Source organism: Oncorhynchus mykiss, unplaced genomic scaffold (assembly GCF_013265735.2).
Source record: "Oncorhynchus mykiss isolate Arlee unplaced genomic scaffold, USDA_OmykA_1.1 un_scaffold_215, whole genome shotgun sequence".
NCBI lineage: Eukaryota > Metazoa > Chordata > Actinopteri > Salmoniformes > Salmonidae > Oncorhynchus > Oncorhynchus mykiss.
Window position 1 is genome coordinate 575,214 of NW_023493685.1, and position 18,167 is coordinate 593,380.

General features: G+C 41.5%; 2 protein-coding genes across 2 annotated transcripts; both read left to right on the forward strand.

The window, feature by feature from the left end:
* The first annotated feature begins 283 nt into the window (after positions 1-283).
* On the forward strand, positions 284-7,272 carry LOC110487556 (aquaporin-8-like). Its single transcript, XM_036972971.1, has 5 exons — positions 284-585; positions 1,147-1,273; positions 4,615-4,829; positions 6,098-6,232; positions 6,935-7,272. The coding sequence occupies exons 1-5, from the start codon at positions 293-295 to the stop codon at positions 6,975-6,977; spliced, it is 813 nt and encodes a 270-aa protein (XP_036828866.1). The 5' UTR covers positions 284-292; the 3' UTR covers positions 6,978-7,272.
* A 1,255-nt stretch (positions 7,273-8,527) lies between these two features.
* LOC110486819 (aquaporin-8) lies at positions 8,528-12,844 on the forward strand. Its single transcript, XM_021558642.2, has 5 exons — positions 8,528-8,967; positions 9,704-9,830; positions 10,119-10,333; positions 12,188-12,322; positions 12,627-12,844. The coding sequence occupies exons 1-5, from the start codon at positions 8,708-8,710 to the stop codon at positions 12,667-12,669; spliced, it is 780 nt and encodes a 259-aa protein (XP_021414317.1). The 5' UTR covers positions 8,528-8,707; the 3' UTR covers positions 12,670-12,844.
* The last annotated feature ends 5,323 nt before the right edge of the window (positions 12,845-18,167 follow it).

Here is an 18,167-nt window from a genome sequence, read left to right on the forward strand (position 1 = left end):
TTGTTTGATGATCTGGTAGCATTTTTCTGCCTAGCTATCTGGACCATTCCAAGAAAATTACTTATCAACGTCCCCCTCCGCTATCTTCACCCCACCTCCGCCCCTCACCTCCACTTCCCTCCTTGTCTTCGGTCCTCCACATCCTCCCATTCCTCCACCTCCCTCCTCCTCATCCACCTCACCCCTCCTCCTCCCTTCTTATTCCTTATCAGCACTCTTGCGTAACCTCTAGACTTAAGAGCACTAACAACCCATGGGCTGTTTCCAGTCTTACACAGTCTGACCCAACACCATGGCTCTTTATGAGTCTAAGACCGAGCTCTGGGACCTGGACATCAATGTGATCCAGCCAGAAGGGAAAGGTCCAGATCCAGCCACAGATGGAAACAGCAGTACCGAGTCGTTCAGGGATGCGTTCCAACGTTATATCCAGCCCTGTCTGGCAGAGCTGCTGGGTTCATCTCTGTTTATCTTTGTGGGGTGTCTGTCTGTGATCGAGAACACAGAGGGCACCGGAAGGCTGCAGCCGGCCCTGGCACACGGCCTGGCCCTGGGCATCGTTATCGCTGTGCTGGGGGAGATCAGGTAAGGCTGGGGGCCCCTCTGGGGGTGGGTGGGGAGAGGCTGGAAGGTGATAACCTGGTCCTAGATCTGTTTGTGCTGTAAAACCAACTTTTCTGGCCATGACATGGTATAGGTTTTGGGACAAGGCTGGGAAGTTGATGCTCAGGTTTTCAAATGTTAGCAGAGCAGCAGAAGAGTCTGTTCCTAGGCTTTCAACATGCAGCATGTTGATGCATAACAGATTGTGTAAAAGCATTGCAAAAATGAAGACTTGTAATGGATCTGTTGATCAGCATTGACTTGAAGTTTTATGACTGTGCTTTCAAAGTAGCCTACAATAGATCATTAAAATGCACAACAGGATTTTAAAATCACACTTGTATCATTTTGATGAGGCAATCTACATTAGCATTTTTTCTTAATATGGTTTTATTGTTGCTACTTGCCTCTATATTTAAAATAGTTTGTTTTGTTTTCTAAAGGATGTGCCTCATATAAAAAACTATTGTGAACTGTTTAAAATAAAACAACTTAATTAAAATGTATTAGGGTAATTCAATTGTTCCATGTCTTTCTCTGCAGTGGGGGCCACTTCAACCCAGCAGTGTCTGTGTCTGTGTTTCTGATCGGGGGTCTCAACATCATACTGCTGGTCCCCTACATACTTGCTCAGATGTGTGGAGGGATGATAGGGGCAGGACTAGCCAAGGTGGGTACTCTGTAGCCTACTAAAAGGTTTGTTGAACTTCTACTCATACTAACTTGGTATTTAATAGGATCTTAATTATAATTGTTCTTATTTATTGACATTGAAGACATGTACATTTATTTAACTTCATTATTTGGTAACAATATGTACTTTCTAGTACAAACATTCAAGAATTCAATATACAGTATTTGGTAACTACCTGGCACCAAATGGGTAGGCCTACTGTCACTAAAGACTATGTAAACATCAGGAAAATATCAGCTAGATCTTTCACACTTTCAGAGGTTTGATCGTCCCATAACACACAACACTTGTACAATCTGCACTTATCCTAACAGTATGATCATCCTCATTCTGTCAACACTTCAGATATGGATCATGACAATAATCTCTTTCTGCACCTACCCTGCTCTTCTCTTGGCTGCTATCAGGACAGTAAAACGATAAAGCAATTGACGTCCATGAGGGTTGAGTGACCAGGCAGTCACCCACTCTACTCGATTGGCAGTCATGTACATGTACAGTACAGTGTCCTTAGAGATGAACAAGATTAGTTGAGTCTGTGTTTCACCACCTTGTAAAGTCAAGAGCTCATTGGCCATTACCCTGCAAGCACTTTTCGGTCCTTGGAAGTTGTGGGAACATAGGTTTTTGGTTTCCCATTGGTTCTGGGAACGAAGCCATATGTTTCCTGACCGGTAAAATTGTATGTTTTTTAAACATTCTGAGAACATACGTTTTTTTTAAACTGCTTTGTTGGTTAAGGGCTTGTAAGTAAGCATTTCACTGTACGATCTACATCTGTTGTATTCAGTGCATGTGACAAATACAATTAGATTTAATTTCATTTATTCTGGGAATGTTAATTTTTAGGTTTCAGGGAGGTACTGAGGATGTTTTACTATGGTTCCCAAAAATATTTTCAGACGCCTCACAAGTCCTCAACTGGCAGCTTCATTAAATAGTACCTGCAAAACACCAGGTTCAACGTCAACAGTGAAGAGGTGACTCCGAGATGCTGGCCTTCTAGGCAGAGTTCCTCTGTCCAGTGTCTGTGTTCTTTTGCTCATCTTAATATTTTATTTTTTATTGGCCAGTCTGAGATATGGCTTTTTCTTTACAACTCTGCCTAGAAGGCCAACATCCTGGAGTTGCCTCTTCATTGTTGACGTTGAGACTGGTGTTTTGCAGGTACTATTTAATGAAGCTGCCAGTTGAGGACTTGTGAGGCGTCTGTTTCTCAAACTAGACACTCTAATGTACTTGTCCTCTTGCTCAGTTGTGCACTGGGGCCTCACACTCCTCTTCCTATTCAGGTTAGAGCCAGTTTGTGCTGTTCTGTGAAGGGAGAACACAGTGTTGTATGAGATCTTCAGTTTCTTGGCAATTTCTCACCTGGAATAGCCTTCATTTCTCAGAACAATAATAGACTGACGAGTTTCAGAAGAAAATGCTTTGTTTTTGGCCATTTTGAGCCTGTAATCGAACCCACAAATGCTTATGCTCCAGATACTCAACTAGTCTAAAGAAGGCCAGTTTTATTGCTTTTTAATCAGAACAACAGTTTTCAGCTGTGCTAACATAATTGCAAAAGGTTTTTCTAATGATCAATTAGCCTTTTAAAATGATAAACTTGGATTAGCTAACACAACGTGCTAATTGTTGCTGATAATGGGGCTCTGCACACCTATGTAGATATTCCATTCAAAATCTGCCGTTTCCAGCTACAGTAGTCATTGACAACATGAACAATGTCTACACTGTATTTCTGATCAATTTGATGTTATTTTAATGGACAAAAATGTGCTTTTCTTTCTTTTTTGACCCAAAACTTTTGAACGGTAGTGTATATGTTCAAATCAAAATATATTTAACATTTTATATTTTTCAAAGTAGCCACCCTTTGCCTTGATGACAGCTTTGAAAACTAGGGATTCTCTCAACCAGCTTCATGAGGTAGTCACCTAGAATGCATTTCAATTAACTGGTGTGCCTTGTTTAAAGTTAATTTGTGGAATTCCTTTCCTTCTTAATGCGTTTGAGCCAATAAGTTGTGTTGTGACATGATAGGGTTGGTATACAGAAGATAGCCCTATTTGGTAAGTACCAAGTTGATGTTATGGCAAGAACAGCTCAAATAAGCAAAGAGAAATGACAGTCCATCATTACTTTAAGACATGAAGGTCAGTCAATCCAAAACAGTTCAAGAACTTTAACAGTTTCTTCAAGTGCTGTCGCAAAAACCATTGAGGGCTTAGATGAAACGGGCTCCCATGAGGACCGCTACAGGAAAGGAAGACCCAGTGTTACCTCTGCTGCAGAGGATAAGTTCATTAGAGTTACCAGCCTCAGATTGCAGCCCAAATAAATGCTTCACAGAGTTCAAGTAACAGACACATCTCAACATCAACTGTTCAGAGGAGACGGAGTGAATCAGGCCTTCATGGTCAAATTGCTGCAAAGAAACCACTACTAAAGGACACTTATAAGAAGAAGAGACTTGCTTGGACCAAGAAACACGAGCAATGGACATGGTGGAAATCTGTCCTTTGGTCAAATTTGAGATTTTTGGTTCCAACCGCTGTGTCCCTGTGAGACGCAGAGTAGGTGAACAGATGACCTCTGCATGTGTGGTACCCACTGTGATGCATGGAGGAGGAGGTGTGATGGTGTGGGGCCACTTTTCTGGTGGTTTGCGCTTAGTGGGACTATCATTTGTTTTTCAACAGGACAATGACTCAACACACCTCCAGGCTGTGTAAGGGCTATTTGACCAAGAAGGAGAGTGATGGAGTGCTGCATCAGATGACCTGGCCTCCACAATCACACGACCTCAACCCAATTGAGATGGTTTGGGATGAGTTGGACCGCTGAGTGAAGGAAAAGCAGCCAGCAAGTGCTCAGCATATGTGGGAACTCCTTCAAGACTGTTGGAAAAGCATTCCAGGTGAAGCTGTTTGAGAGAATGCCAAGAGTGTGCAAAGCTGTCATCAAGGCAAAGGGTGGCTACTTTGTATTTTGATTTGTTTAACACTTTTTTGATTAGTACACGATTCCATGTGTTATTTCATAGTTTGATTGTCTTCACTATTATTCTACAACGTAGAAAATAATACAAATAAAGACAAACCCTTGAATGAGTAGGTGTGTCCAAACTTTTGGCTCGTACTGTATATTATTTTTTATCACACTTGAAAAGACAAACTCTGAACAGATGTAGAATATGACCAGTGGAAAGTAGCAGTCGATAAGCAAATGTTAAATAATGTTCTTCTGTATCTGGACCTATACTTTTCTCCCTACAGATCCTATATTCATATCAGTAATATCTCCTTCTCCAGGTGATTTCCCCATCCATGAACTATGCCAAAGTTTCAGGGGCAGCATTCGACACAGTGCAGGCCGACACCCAGATAGTACCAGCCACGGTGGCAGAGGTGATCATGACTCTGTTCCTGACGATGGTGGTGTGTATGGGGGCCGTGAATGGACGCACGCGCAGCCTGTTGGCCCCTCTCTGCATCGGGCTGACCGTGACCGCAGACATCCTGGCTGGGTGAGGACCCATGGGGTAGAAGGTGTGGTGTAAGAGCGGTGGGTGGGGTGGTCGTGGAGTGGATTGATGTAAGGTGTGTGGGTAAGCGATAGGATGGGAGGAGGGCTGGAAAGGTTTGAGAAATTAGCCTGGAGAAAGACTGTACTGTACATTCTGCAGAACAACTTTTTAGATACAAACAAATCAAATCAAATGTTATTAGTCACATCCGCCGAAAACACCAGTGAACCTTACACCTTACACCTTACACCTTACAGTGAAATGCTTACTTACGAGCCCCTAACCAACAATGAAGTTTTAAAAAATTATAAGAATAAGAGATAAAAGTAACAAGCAATTAAAGAGCAGCAGTAAAATAACAATAGCGGGACTATATACAGGCGGTACCGATACAGAGTCAGTGTGCGGGGGCACCGGTTAGTTGAGTTAATATGTACATGTAAGTAGAGTTATTAAAGTGACTATGCATAGATGACAACAGAGAATAGCAGTGGTGTAAAGAGGGGGGGGCACTGCAAATAGTCTGGGTAGCCATTTAACTAGATGTTCAGGAGTCTTATGGCTTGAGGGTAAAAGCTGTTTAGAAGCCTCTTGGAACAAGAACAAGAGCGCACAAGCCGTGCGGTAGCAGAGAGAACAGTCTATGACTAGATGACTAGGGTGGCTAGAGTCTTTCACCATTTTTAGGGCCTTCCTCTGACACCGCCTGGTATAGAGGTCCTGGATGGCAGGAAGCTTGGTCCCAGTGATGTACTGGGATGTTCGCACTACCCTCTGTAGTGTCGGAGGCCGAGCAGTTGCCATACCAGGCAGTGATGCAACAAGTCAGGATGCTCTCGATGGTGCAGCTGTAGAACCTTTTGCGGATCTGAGGACCCATGACAAATCTTTTCAGTCTACTAAGGGGGAATAGGTTTTGTTGTGACCTCTTCACGACTGTCTTGGTGTGCTTGGACCATGTTAGTTTGTTGGTGAAATGGACACCAAGGAACTTGAAGCTCTCAACCTGCTCCACTGCAGCCCCGTCGATGAGAGTGGGGGCGTGCTCGGTCCTCCTTTTTCCTGTTGTCCACAATCATCTCCTTTGTCTTGATGTTTGATGTAATGGCCTACCTTTGTACAGTATAGTTAACTACTACTGAGATAAATACCTGTACACTACCAATAAAACACAATGTACACCACAATACACTGCTTACTGTGTACCGTAAGACACCACATGCTCTATCATTCATTCATGCATCGCTTTTATATCACGTCCTCTACAGGGGAGCAGTGTCTGGGGCATGTATGAACCCAGCTCGTGCCTTTGGCCCGGCCGTGGTGGCCGACTACTGGAGCTATCACTGGATCTACTGGGTGGGACCCATGTCTGGAGCCCTGCTAACCGCCAGCTTCATACGGTACTGTACAGCTCTGATCTTCTGGGGCCTGGATACCTGGTTGTTTACATCATTGTCCTGTTTGGTTTTAATCAGAAACAGACTGGAGCCCAAGCTACTATTGAAACACTTTGGTTGGGAAAGCAATCTTAATCTTTGTCCTTGAAATGACCATTAATACTAAAATAATGACCCAACTGGAGCTCCATAGATTAGAATGGAATATATTTATTATTGAATGGAAGTTGCCTCCACTAGCTGCAGGTGTGGGATTAGAAGCCTTGTCTGCCCATACATTCTGGCAAATCAGCAAGAGAATCTACCACCTCCATATCGGGATATGTTGTCTTGTGCGATAAAGCACTGTATCGTAACATGGCTGTTAGACAGGGCTGTTTGTCCTCAACCTGATAAACATGAACTGTCCCTCTAAAATCAATGGCTAGCTATGGGATGGAAAGTTACTCCTACAATGGGTGCTTTTATACAATTCTTAAGTCTGGGAGAGTCATTAACCTAGTTTTAACAATGTGTGGATTTAACACCTTTTTATCTTGATTTTCCTTGTTAAAGTCTTGTGTTGTCTAAGACATATTTTGGGGAATTATTTAGATTTATGTTAAAAATAACTAAAGAAACAATGTGTGGAAGCAACAACTTGTCGAGTGATGTTACATTCAACAATTCTGTACTATTTTGATGGTGTGTTTTTTCTATTTTCAGACTACTGCTTGGGGATGAGAAAACCAGAGTTATCTTGATGTGATACAGATGTAGGTTTCCAGTTCAAGTCCATAAAAAAGTCAATTTCCAAAATCCACATAAATTCTAACAGTATTTTTGTGTTACTATTTCCATGTCTCTTAGTTTAAAATAATCTTACCAATGTCACTTTACTCTATACTGGTATATATAGATGATCTATTGTCCATAAATGCAATCTATTTTATTCAATGCCATTTGTAAAAACACATTTTTGTACATTAAATATTGCATTGTATATTTTTTTTAATGATTGATCCCTTTTGACATAGTAGAAGTGACTTCTGGCCCGTAGTCTGTGTTTTATACCGCCACCTTTTGGTTACGTGGTGAACTACAGCCTTGCATTGGTCTGACTCTCACTGTACTGTGATAGAAACTTTCATATGCATCATGCCTTTTCACTGATTATCTGCACACAGACATCCAAAAACTAGCCACATTAGATAACATTGAATTTGACACTGTAATTGCTATCTTGACTGAAAGTCTCAGCCATAGAAATATAATTACTAGGAAGGACATAGCCCCTCAGACAACCGGTCCTCCCATTATGGACTCATTGACTTGAACGGGGACCTCTCTTCTAGTAATTATATTTCTATGGCAGACACTCATTGGAGACAGTAGTATGTGAACGTTCAAAAAATGTTGCAGTGAAGATTCAAGAAATGAAGTATAAATGTGTACAGCAGAGGAGTGTCCATTTATTGATTTGTATGTTGGAAATATAGAAGATACTGTTTCTTTCATACGCAATTAATACAAATGAATTATTAAATGAATTCATGAATTCCATTAGTGCCCCCTCAAGAATAAGTACATACTGTACATGATGCCTGTATGCACAGTAACAGTCTGATTTTGCCACATTCTACACATTTACAATGTCAATTTATCATTTACAATGTCAATGTATTTATCCCCTGTTATTTGCTGATGAATGTGTCTACCATTTAGGACAAATAATAAGATATTACACTAAAGTGTAAAAAGCCAGTTTCATGTTTTACTGGATTGTCTTTTACTCCCTTCAGAGAATAACAGGAGCAGACTTTGCACAGGAGCAGAGACTTTGTCAAACTGTCTAGTTTTAATGCTTTATCTTATCTAGCTGGGACTGGCTAACATCAATGATCTATGCATGATTAATACAAACAGGTTAACCAAGATTAAACTTTTTTGTTTGGCCTGGAAATCTAGAACATTATGTCTAGTAGTAGGCTGCTGTATTAACAAACTAACAAAACATTTAGTTGATTTAAATAGTAAAAACATATCATAGTCATATATGCTCTACCCTGAAAATGTTGTTTTCAAATCAGTGCCAACAAAATATCTGTCTGCTGGACATTTACTATACTTTTAAACTGTGAACTGGTTGTCTGTTGTACTGTGTTCACTAGAGTAAACTGACTTGGATTAATCATAACATGGATATCAGTGTCAAAGAGTCCATCGTTGGTCAATGGAGCAATTCAATTTTATGCTCTCTCTCTCGCTCTCTTTCTCTCTCTCCACTCTCTATCTCACCCTTTCGTTCTTTGAACTTACCAAAGTTCAAGTGATTAGCATCGCAGGTAGATATTTGGACACACACCTGCGGACATTATCGCCAGTGCTGCACTGTATCTCTATATACAAAGACTCCTCTCTCTCATCTATTTTCCCTCCAAACTCCTCCATTCTCTCTCTCCTCTATTCTCACTCTATCTCTCCAAACCCCTTTCCACTATGACAGAAGGGACAATGGAACTGGGTGACATGGGGACATCCCTGATGGCATCAGACTCTAAGAAAGCACCGGTCCAGCCTCCCAACAAGTTTGAGCGCCTGGTCCAGCCGTGTCTGGCTGAGCTGGTGGGGACCATGTTCTTTGTGTTCATCGGCTGTGTGTCGGTCATAGAGAACGTGGAGGCAGCAGGGAGGCTGCAGCCAGCTCTGGTCCATGGTCTGGCTGTGGCAGTCATGGTGGCGTGCATGGCAGAGATCAGGTCTGTGTGTTTATATACAGTGTATTGATACACTGTCTCACTGTACTGTGTTGTTTTGGATAAGTGTCTGTAAAGTGTCTCATTTTACATCATTACAGTGTTGTACTTTGGTCTCCTTTTGAGATTAACGTTAGTCATTTGTTTTCAATAGAGCATTTATATTTTGCATGAACAGTATGTTGTGTGCTTTAATGTGAGTGGAATGAATGTATTTGAGTGTAATGTATGCCCAGTATTCCATTATATTTGCAATGTTCTATATTGCTACAATTTTTGGGGTCAAAATACTGAACACACACGGAGTGGAAACCCATAAGTCCCGTATTCTTTTTGTGGTGATTGTGTGTTTCTTGGTCATGTGCAGAGTTCAAAAACAGTCTTTCACAGATAAAGGTAACACACCTAAGGTTGTAAAACCATTCTCATTCCAGTGAGTGCCATTCAACTTATAAACAGTGGCCATTATGGTGTAATGTGTTATGATTTCACAGATGGACCTGACACATACATATCCCAAGTTTATAAAGCAACTGTGACCCCATTCATATTGTTATACCTAATAATTGAGTGAACATATTAACAATGTCTAATCAATATCTAAAGCCAATCTCCTTTAACTGATACAAAGGTGAAAGTGTGAAGGTGAGTAATGTTAAACTGTGAAATATACTGTGTAAAACCCAACCCTCCTGGGCTATCTGACCATTCTTCTGCTATTTCTCTCTGACCTCCACAGCGGCTCCCATTTTAACCCACCGTTTACCATTGCTATCTACCTGTGTGGAGGCATGAAGCTGAATATGGTGGGGCCCTACCTCATCAGTCAGCTCATAGGGGGTGTGCTAGGTGCTTCCATGTCAAAGGTGAGGGTTAAACCTGATATCAGTGGTCATTCAATGCACATCTATGACTAACAGTATCTGTGGAGGTAGAATTTTGTCTTGCACCTTGAAATGATTTGAAATGCAGAAAAAAAATATCAGTTGGATTAAATCAAATCAAAACTATAAAATGAATATTCACAACTACAGTGATTAGATATGCAGACAACTGTCATTACCCCAGTTTAGCTCGTCAGACAATGCATTGGGTTTTGTAGTAATATAATGACATCACTGCCAGTAAATGAACCTGAATCCATTGTTCCTCAGCTGATGACCACAACAGAGAACTACTCCAAGGCCCAGGGGGCAGCCTTTGCCCTGCTGCAATCACAAGATCAGCTGTGGGGGGCTCTGTTTGGGGAGATAGCCATGACCTGCCTGGTCACCATGGTGGTGCTGCTGGGGGCGGTCAACGCCAAGAGTAGCAGCCCCATGGTTCCCTTCATGGTGGGCTGTACTGTCATCATCAACATCCTGGCTGGGTGAGATACTGAGAGGGCCTAGAGTGGAATTTATCACTTGTACTGTAACTAGGCCCAACGTCTTTCCTGGCTACTTGACCTGGTCAGTTCCTGCTTTAGGGTTATTAGGGCCTAGAGGTTTTCCTGGCTACCTGGTCAGTTCTTGCTATAGGGTTATTAGGGCCTAGAGGTTTTCCTGGCTACCTGGTCAGTTCCTGCTATAGGGTTATTAGGGCCTAGAGGTTTTCCTGGCTACCTGGTCAGTTCTTGCTATAGGGTTATTAGGGCCTAGAGGTTTTCCTGGCTACCTGGTCAGTTCTTGCTATAGGGTTATTAGGGCCTAGAGGTTTTCCTGGCTACCTGGTCAGTTCTTGCTATAGGGTTATTCGGGCCTAGAGGTTTTCCTGGCTACCTGGTCAGTTCTTGCTATAGGGTTATTAGGGCCTAGAGGTTTTCCTGGCTACCTGGTCAGTTCTTGCTATAGGGTTATTAGGGCCTATAGGTTTTCCTGGCTACCTGGTCAGTTCTTGCTATAGGGTTATTAGGGCCTAGAGGTTTTCCTGGCTACCTGGTCAGTTCTTGTTATAGGGTTATTAGGGCCTAGAGGTTTTCCTGGCTACCTGGTCAGTTCTTGCTATTGGGTTATTAGGGCCTAGAGGTTTTCCTGGCTACCTGGTCAGTTCTTGCTATAGGGTTATTAGGGCCTAGAGGTTTTCCTGGCTACCTGGTCAGTTCTTGCTATAGGGTTATTCAGGCCTAGAGGTTTTCCTGGCTACCTGGTCAGTTCTTGCTATAGGGTTATTAGGGCCTAGAGGTTTTCCTGGCTACCTGGTCAGTTCTTGCTATAGGGTTATTAGGGCCTATAGGTTTTCCTGGCTACCTGGTCAGTTCTTGTTATAGGGTTATTAGGGCCTAGAGGTTTTCCTGGCTACCTGGTCAGTTCTTGCTATTGGGTTATTAGGGCCTAGAGGTTTTCCTGGCTACCTGGTCAGTTCTTGCTATAGGGTTATTAGGGCCTAGAGGTTTTCCTGGCTACCTGGTCAGTTCTTGCTATAGGGTTATTCAGGCCTAGAGGTTTTCCTGGCTACCTGGTCAGTTCTTGCTATAGGGTTATTAGGGCCTAGAGGTTTTCCTGGCTACCTGGTCAGTTCTTGCTATAGGGTTATTCAGGCCTAGAGGTTTTCCTGGCTACCTGGTCAGTTCTTGCTATAGGGTTACTAGGGCCTAGAGGTTTTCCTGGGCCTCGTACAAGTAATTCTCCAAAAATAATTTGTTCTCTTAATAATTAGCCTGGATAGATAAGGTTTGGAAAAAGTTTGTTTGAAGGTTTGTTTATTAACTATTTATAAACCACTATTATATCATTTGTTACCCATTGAATAGAGTTTGTTATAAATTATTTACATGGATATAACATGCATTATTATACACTGTTTAAACAAATGATCTACTGATTTATGAAATGTTAACTAATAATGAACAAAGAAATAATGGAAGATAAACAAACGTTCAAGTAGAGTTGTCATCAACGATTACATCCACAACTGAAGATATGGAACAGCCATTGCTAAAATGTGCATTATTGTGACATAAAGATTAGATAAACATCTTAGATAGGTAGTAGATAACACGCTCATTACATTGCAATTATGACCTTCTGGGCATTTCTAAGTAACATATTTACTGTTCCCACACGACACCATGATCATGGCAAAACATTAAATACTTGTTATCTCAACATTTAGTTTCATAGCATCATGGGTAGAGATACAGCACATGTTTGTTTTGATGGACATGATTCTGCTGCATACCTGGAGATAATCATCTTTAATACTATCATAGTTCTGAAACTCTTTGTCATTATTATTTCTTCAGTGGAGATGTGTCTGGAACCTGTCTGAACCCGGCCAGAGCCCTGGGTCCTGCTATAGTGGCCAACTACTGGACCTACCACTGGGTTTACTGGGTAGGACCCATCACTGGTGGACTGGTGGCTGCTGCACTGGTTAGGTGAGGATAGACTACACACAGAGATCCTACTAAATGACTTCTAATATATAATTATATGAGGCTACGTTCCAGACAGAATAGTCTGGTTTAGCAGCTATACTGTAAGAATGTGTTTGAGATTGTACAGGATGATGCACGGAGAAACTGAAGTACTCGCACACCATTTCACTGTATGTGTTTTCTCATGTTCCTCAACGTGTAGTCTTATTATTACTGATGTGAAAGCGAGCATACTGAATGAAGATCTATAATGTCACAATAAAGCATCATCTTCAGAACCTCTTATGCTATCTGTTTTTTTCAGACTACTGCTTGGAGACCGGAAGACACGTATTCTCATGAAGTAATACCACATGTCGAGTTGACAGGTCTGAGATTACCATTGTTGTTACATACAGTTGTTACAGTACCAGTCAAAAGTTTGGACACACCTACTCATTCAAGGGTTTGTCTTTATTTTTTACTATTTTCTACTTTGTAGAATAATAGTGAAGACATCTAAACTATGAAATAACACATATGGAATCATGTCGTAGCCAAAAAAGTGTTAAACAAATCAAAATATATTTTAGATTTTAGATTCTTCAAAATAGCCACCCTTTCCACACTCTTGGTATTCTCCCAACCAGCTTCACCTGGAATGCTTTTCCCACATATGCAGAGCACTTGTTGGCTGTTTTTCCTTCACTCTGCGTGAAAAAAACAAATTATAGTCCTACTAAGCACAAACCAGATGGGATGGCGAATAACTGCAGAATGCTGTGGTAGCCATGCTGGTTAAGTGTGCCTTGAAATCTAAATAAATCATTGACAGTGTCACCAGCAAAGCACCCTCACACCATCACACCTCCTCCATTATTTACGGTGGGAGCCACACATGCAGAGATCATTCATTCACCTACTCTGTGTCTCACAAAGACATAGCAGTTGGAACCAAAAATCTCACATTTGGACAAATTTCAACCAGTCTTATGTCCATTACTCGTGTTTCTTGGCCCAAGCAAGTTTCTTCTTATTATTGGTGTCCTTTAGTAGTGGTTTATTTACAGACATTTGACCATGAAGGCCTGATTCACACAGTCTCCTCTGAACAGTTGATGTTGAGATGTCTGTTACTTGAACTCTGTGAAGCATTTATTTGGGCTGCAATCTGAGGCTGGTAACTCTAATGAATTTATCCTCTGCAGCAGAGGTAACTCTGGGTCTTCCTTTCCTGTAGCGGTCCTCATGAGAGCCAGTTTCATCTTAGCACTTGATGGTTTTTTCATCCTGCACTTGAAGAAACTTTCATAGTTCTTGAAATTTCCGGATTGACTGACCTTCATGTCTTAAAGTAATGATAGACAGTCCTTTCTCTTTGCTTATTTGAGCTGTTCTTGCCATAATATGGACTTGGTCTTTTACCAAATAGGGCTATCTTCTGTATACCAACCCTATCATGTCACAACACAACTGATTGGCTCAAACGCATTAAGAAGGAAAGAAATTCCACAAATGAATGTTTAACAAGGCACACCTGTTAATTGAAATGCATTCCAGGTGACTACCTCATGAAGCTGGTTTAGAGAATGCCAAGAGTGTGCAAAGCTGTCATCAAGGCAAACGGTGGCTACTTTGAAAAATCTCAAATATAAAATATATTTTGATTTGTTTAACACGTTTTTGGTTACTACATGATTCCATATGTGTTATTACATAGTGTTTATGTCTTCACTATTATTATACAACGTAGAAAATAGTACAAATAAAGAGAAATTCTTAAATGAGTAGGTGTGTCTAAACGTTTTACTGGTACTGTATATTATCACCATTATTGTTATATTATCACCATTGTTGTTATTATTATCATCATTATTGCTATATTATCACCATTGTTGTTGAATATATTATCACCATAATTGTTATATTATCACCATTGTTGTTGTTATATTATCACCATTACTGTTATATTATCACCATTGTTGTTGAATATATTATCACCATTATTGTTATATTTTCACCTTTTTTGTTTTCCCAGTATATTTTGGGGACACTATTTTCCTGTGACTATTTGAGATTAAAAGCTTTTTATAAACAAAGTGACAAGCTATTGTCAACCATGTATTTTTAACATACACTTAGTGTACAAAATATTTAAAAGACACCTGCTATTTCCATGACATAGACTGACCAGGTGAATCCAGGTGAAAGATATGATCCCTTATTGATGTCACTTGTTAAATCCACTTCAATCCGTGTAGATGAAGGGGAGGAGACAGGTTAAAGAAGGATTTTAAAGCCTTGAGACAATTGAGACAAAGGATTTAAGTGCCTTTGAACGGGGTATGGTAGTAGGTGCCAGGCGAACCAGTTTGTGTCAAGAACTGCAACGCTGCTGGCGTTTTAACGCTCAACAGTTTCCCGTGTGTATCAAGAACGGTCCACCACCATAAGGACATCCAGCCAACTTGACACAACTGTGGGAAGCATTGGAGTCAACATGGGCCAGCATCCCTGTGGTACGCTTTCAACACCTTATAGAGTCCATGCCCTGACAAACTGAGGCAGTTCTGGAGGGGGAGGGGGGGGGGGGGGGGGTGAAACTCAATATTAGAAAGGTGTTCTTAATGTTTTGTACACTCAGCGTATATCAGTCAAGTTATTATCAGCACGGAACAGTTTGTGTCGAGGACTGACTATTGCAAACACCCAGGAATAGTAGAAATTTGTTCAACACTCTGTCAGATACTGATACTCAATTTCAGCATTCCCTTTTAGAAGACCAACAAAAGAATGCCCAAATGCAGAACATTATGTAGAAAAGCCCATTTCCAACCAGGTGTTTTGTGTATGGAGGGCTTCACCAATTTGTAAATCTTTGGCCCAACTCTCCATCTCATTACCTTATAAATCAGTGGGGATATAAAACAACTAAAACAAATTAACTTTCCCCATAAGTCAATTACCAAAACACTCAGTTCAAACGCAAACAACAGACGGCAAAATAATGAAGGACCTTTTCAAAACCACAGGGTCCATCTCTGGCATGAGCGTTGTGCTCCCATGCTCCTGGTCCTATAGCCTGTAAAGGAGACCCAGTCAAAGGCTGGCCTGGAGGGTCTCATGCTGTTTCCACATTGTACCCCGGGCCTCCCCACAGCAGTGGCCCACATGGGAAAGCTGGCCAGGCGGCGGGATAAACCAATTACCCCCCAGATGGAGGGGACTCCTGCCGGCACACCATCCGAGGGGCTCCCGGCCTCCCGCTTCCAGGCGCTCCTGGAAACCCCCGGGACGTCGTTCCCTCAGATTCCGTCTGGAGAATTCCCAAAGATGAGAATTGTGTGACCTCAAAAGCCCCGGAGAGTAGACAATATTCAGCTCGGAAATTTGGTATGGTACGCCCCTCAGGAGGACAATGGTGACTTGGTGAGGGAGATCTGGGTTTGAAAATATACTTTTTTGGAGACTTTAGGAAATATGAGTTAGAGTTGAAAGGGGTTCATAATTTTTTCACACCTCAGTTTTGTATTTAATAGCATTTAAAATGTTGGTTAAAATGCTATGCCATTTAGGGTTTTTCAAGGGTGCTTTTCTAAGAAAAATGTCCTGCCTGAGTTGGCAAACAGCAAACATAGTGGATTTAAGCAGTTTGATCTCATAGGTTTAACCTTAACCTCATCAAGTGGGAGGAGAAGAAAGAGGAAAGTGAGAGAAACAAAAAATAGTGAAGAGATGAAGCCTAGTGGATATTAGTATCAGGAGTTATTATGATCAAAACCTCACCAAGAAACTACGTTTGACAATAACCGGACGAACCGAAAGGATAAGAGAAGAGACAGAAAGAAGTAGAAGAGAGATAGAAAGAGAAGATGGATAGAAAGAAAGAGGAGAGTTAGTAAGAGAAGAGAAGAAATATAGAAAGAGAAGAGAAGAGAGAGAGGAGATAGAAAGAGAAGAGAAAGCGAACAGAGATAGAAAGAGGAGATAGAAAGAGAAGAGAAAGAGAACAGCGATAGAAAGAGAAAAGAGATAGAAAGAGGAGATAGATAGAAAGAGAAGACAGAAAGAGGAGAGAGATAGAAAGAGAAGAGAAAGAGAACAGAGATAGAAAGAGGAGATAGAAAGGGAACAGAAAGAGAACAGAGATAGAAAGAGGAGAGAGATAGAAAGAGAACAGAGATATTAAGAGGAGATAGAAAGAGAACAGAGATATTAAGAGGAGATAGAAAGAGAAAGAGAACAGAGAAAGAAAGAAAGAAAGAAAGAAAGAAAGAAAGAAAGAAAGAACGAAAGAACGAAAGAAAGAAAGAGAAGGGGTTAAAAGATAGAGTCGATCTTGGTGGATAAAGTGACCGGTCTAATGGCTTGAAATTGCCCCCTTGGATTCATGAGGCCCAGTGGTTCCTGGCTAACAGCGTCTGTGACAATGATCATTATGTCTGTCGGGGCCTTGTCACCGTGGGCCCATTGTTGGGGCCCCATTCAGCCCACGGTCATTTACACTTTCATTGGCAGCTATTTAGTCCCAATAAAACCTTCAACACAGCAATTTGTGAATCCTGCTCAGCCAAGTAGACGTGAGGAATAGGCATTAAAAGGAGTCGCTTTAAAAGTCAATGAATTGTTCAATCTTTTGGGGGGAGGGGCCTTAGTTTTTGGGGGCCGAAAAGTCCACCTCCCACCTCTGCTCTCTCTGTTTCCCAGGCTGTGATCGGGGAGCAACAGCCCCAAAAGAATAGACTGATTCAGCCTACTCATTTTCTGTCCCCCATCTTAGCCATTTGTATATCATTTTACGCTGAGTTATTCCATTAACATTAGCACTGCTTATAATGAGGCCGGTATAGGATGGAGTGGAAAAGGGCCAAAGTAGAAACTTGTTGGACAGTTGGCTCTAAACTCCCATTCCCCTATAAAACAGAGATGATGCACTGTGTTGCATATGGATGGGGGTATAACATCCCATTTAAGCCTATTCCATACCAGATATATCAAAAGACACAACAGCCGTGTGCTTTTAGATGCTGGTCTTTAGGAGGGGCTCATGTCTCTGGACTTTACTGTTCATGTCTCTGTGGACCATTTTTTTATTTTTTTATTTTACACTCTATAGACCACAGCTAGATGAACTGGATAGACTAAATACAAATCTATATTAATCATTTGCATTCAGACGCAGGTTGTAATACTTTAAAAATTCAGATTTAAAAAAAATCTCATTATTGGTTAGAGCAACCACTCCACCTGTGAGCAGTGAGATTTTAAATGGACCGTTTTCTATCGAGGGTTATTTGAGGCCATATTAATAATCTCCTTGAACATTAGCCATCTATTAAGTATTTATTAACTCTTATCTAAAAAATCCCACCGTCAACACTGCTGAGATTGCTAAGAGAAAGAGCCCAAACTATCTGCCTCTGCAGTCTAATAAAGACTCCCACATTCACTCCCACCTCAGCTTTCTCTCTGTCCGTCTGGTCCACAGTTTGCTGAGCTAGCAAGACTGGCAATACTAATGTGATACAATATTTTACAGTGCCTTGAGTTTTGGCTCCAGCCTCTTCTGAGACGTGAATTTAAATCCCACTGCTTCCATCTAAAGCCCAGGTCTGTTGAATGTGGCTGATGAAGGACAGAGGGTCTGAGACATATAATCAATCTTAAAGCTGAAGAAAAATGGTCTTCTTCATTCACGATCCCAGCAGCTCTGTAAAACCCCACTCTGTCTGCGTCACTCAGTCCACTGACTACCCACAATAGAGCAGGAGGGGCTGCCACGCCCAGGCTAACACTGAGGGGAGGCCTGGTGATTGGGGGGCAGAGGTGAGGGGGTTTGGGGTTGACATCCCCTCATCTTTCAAAC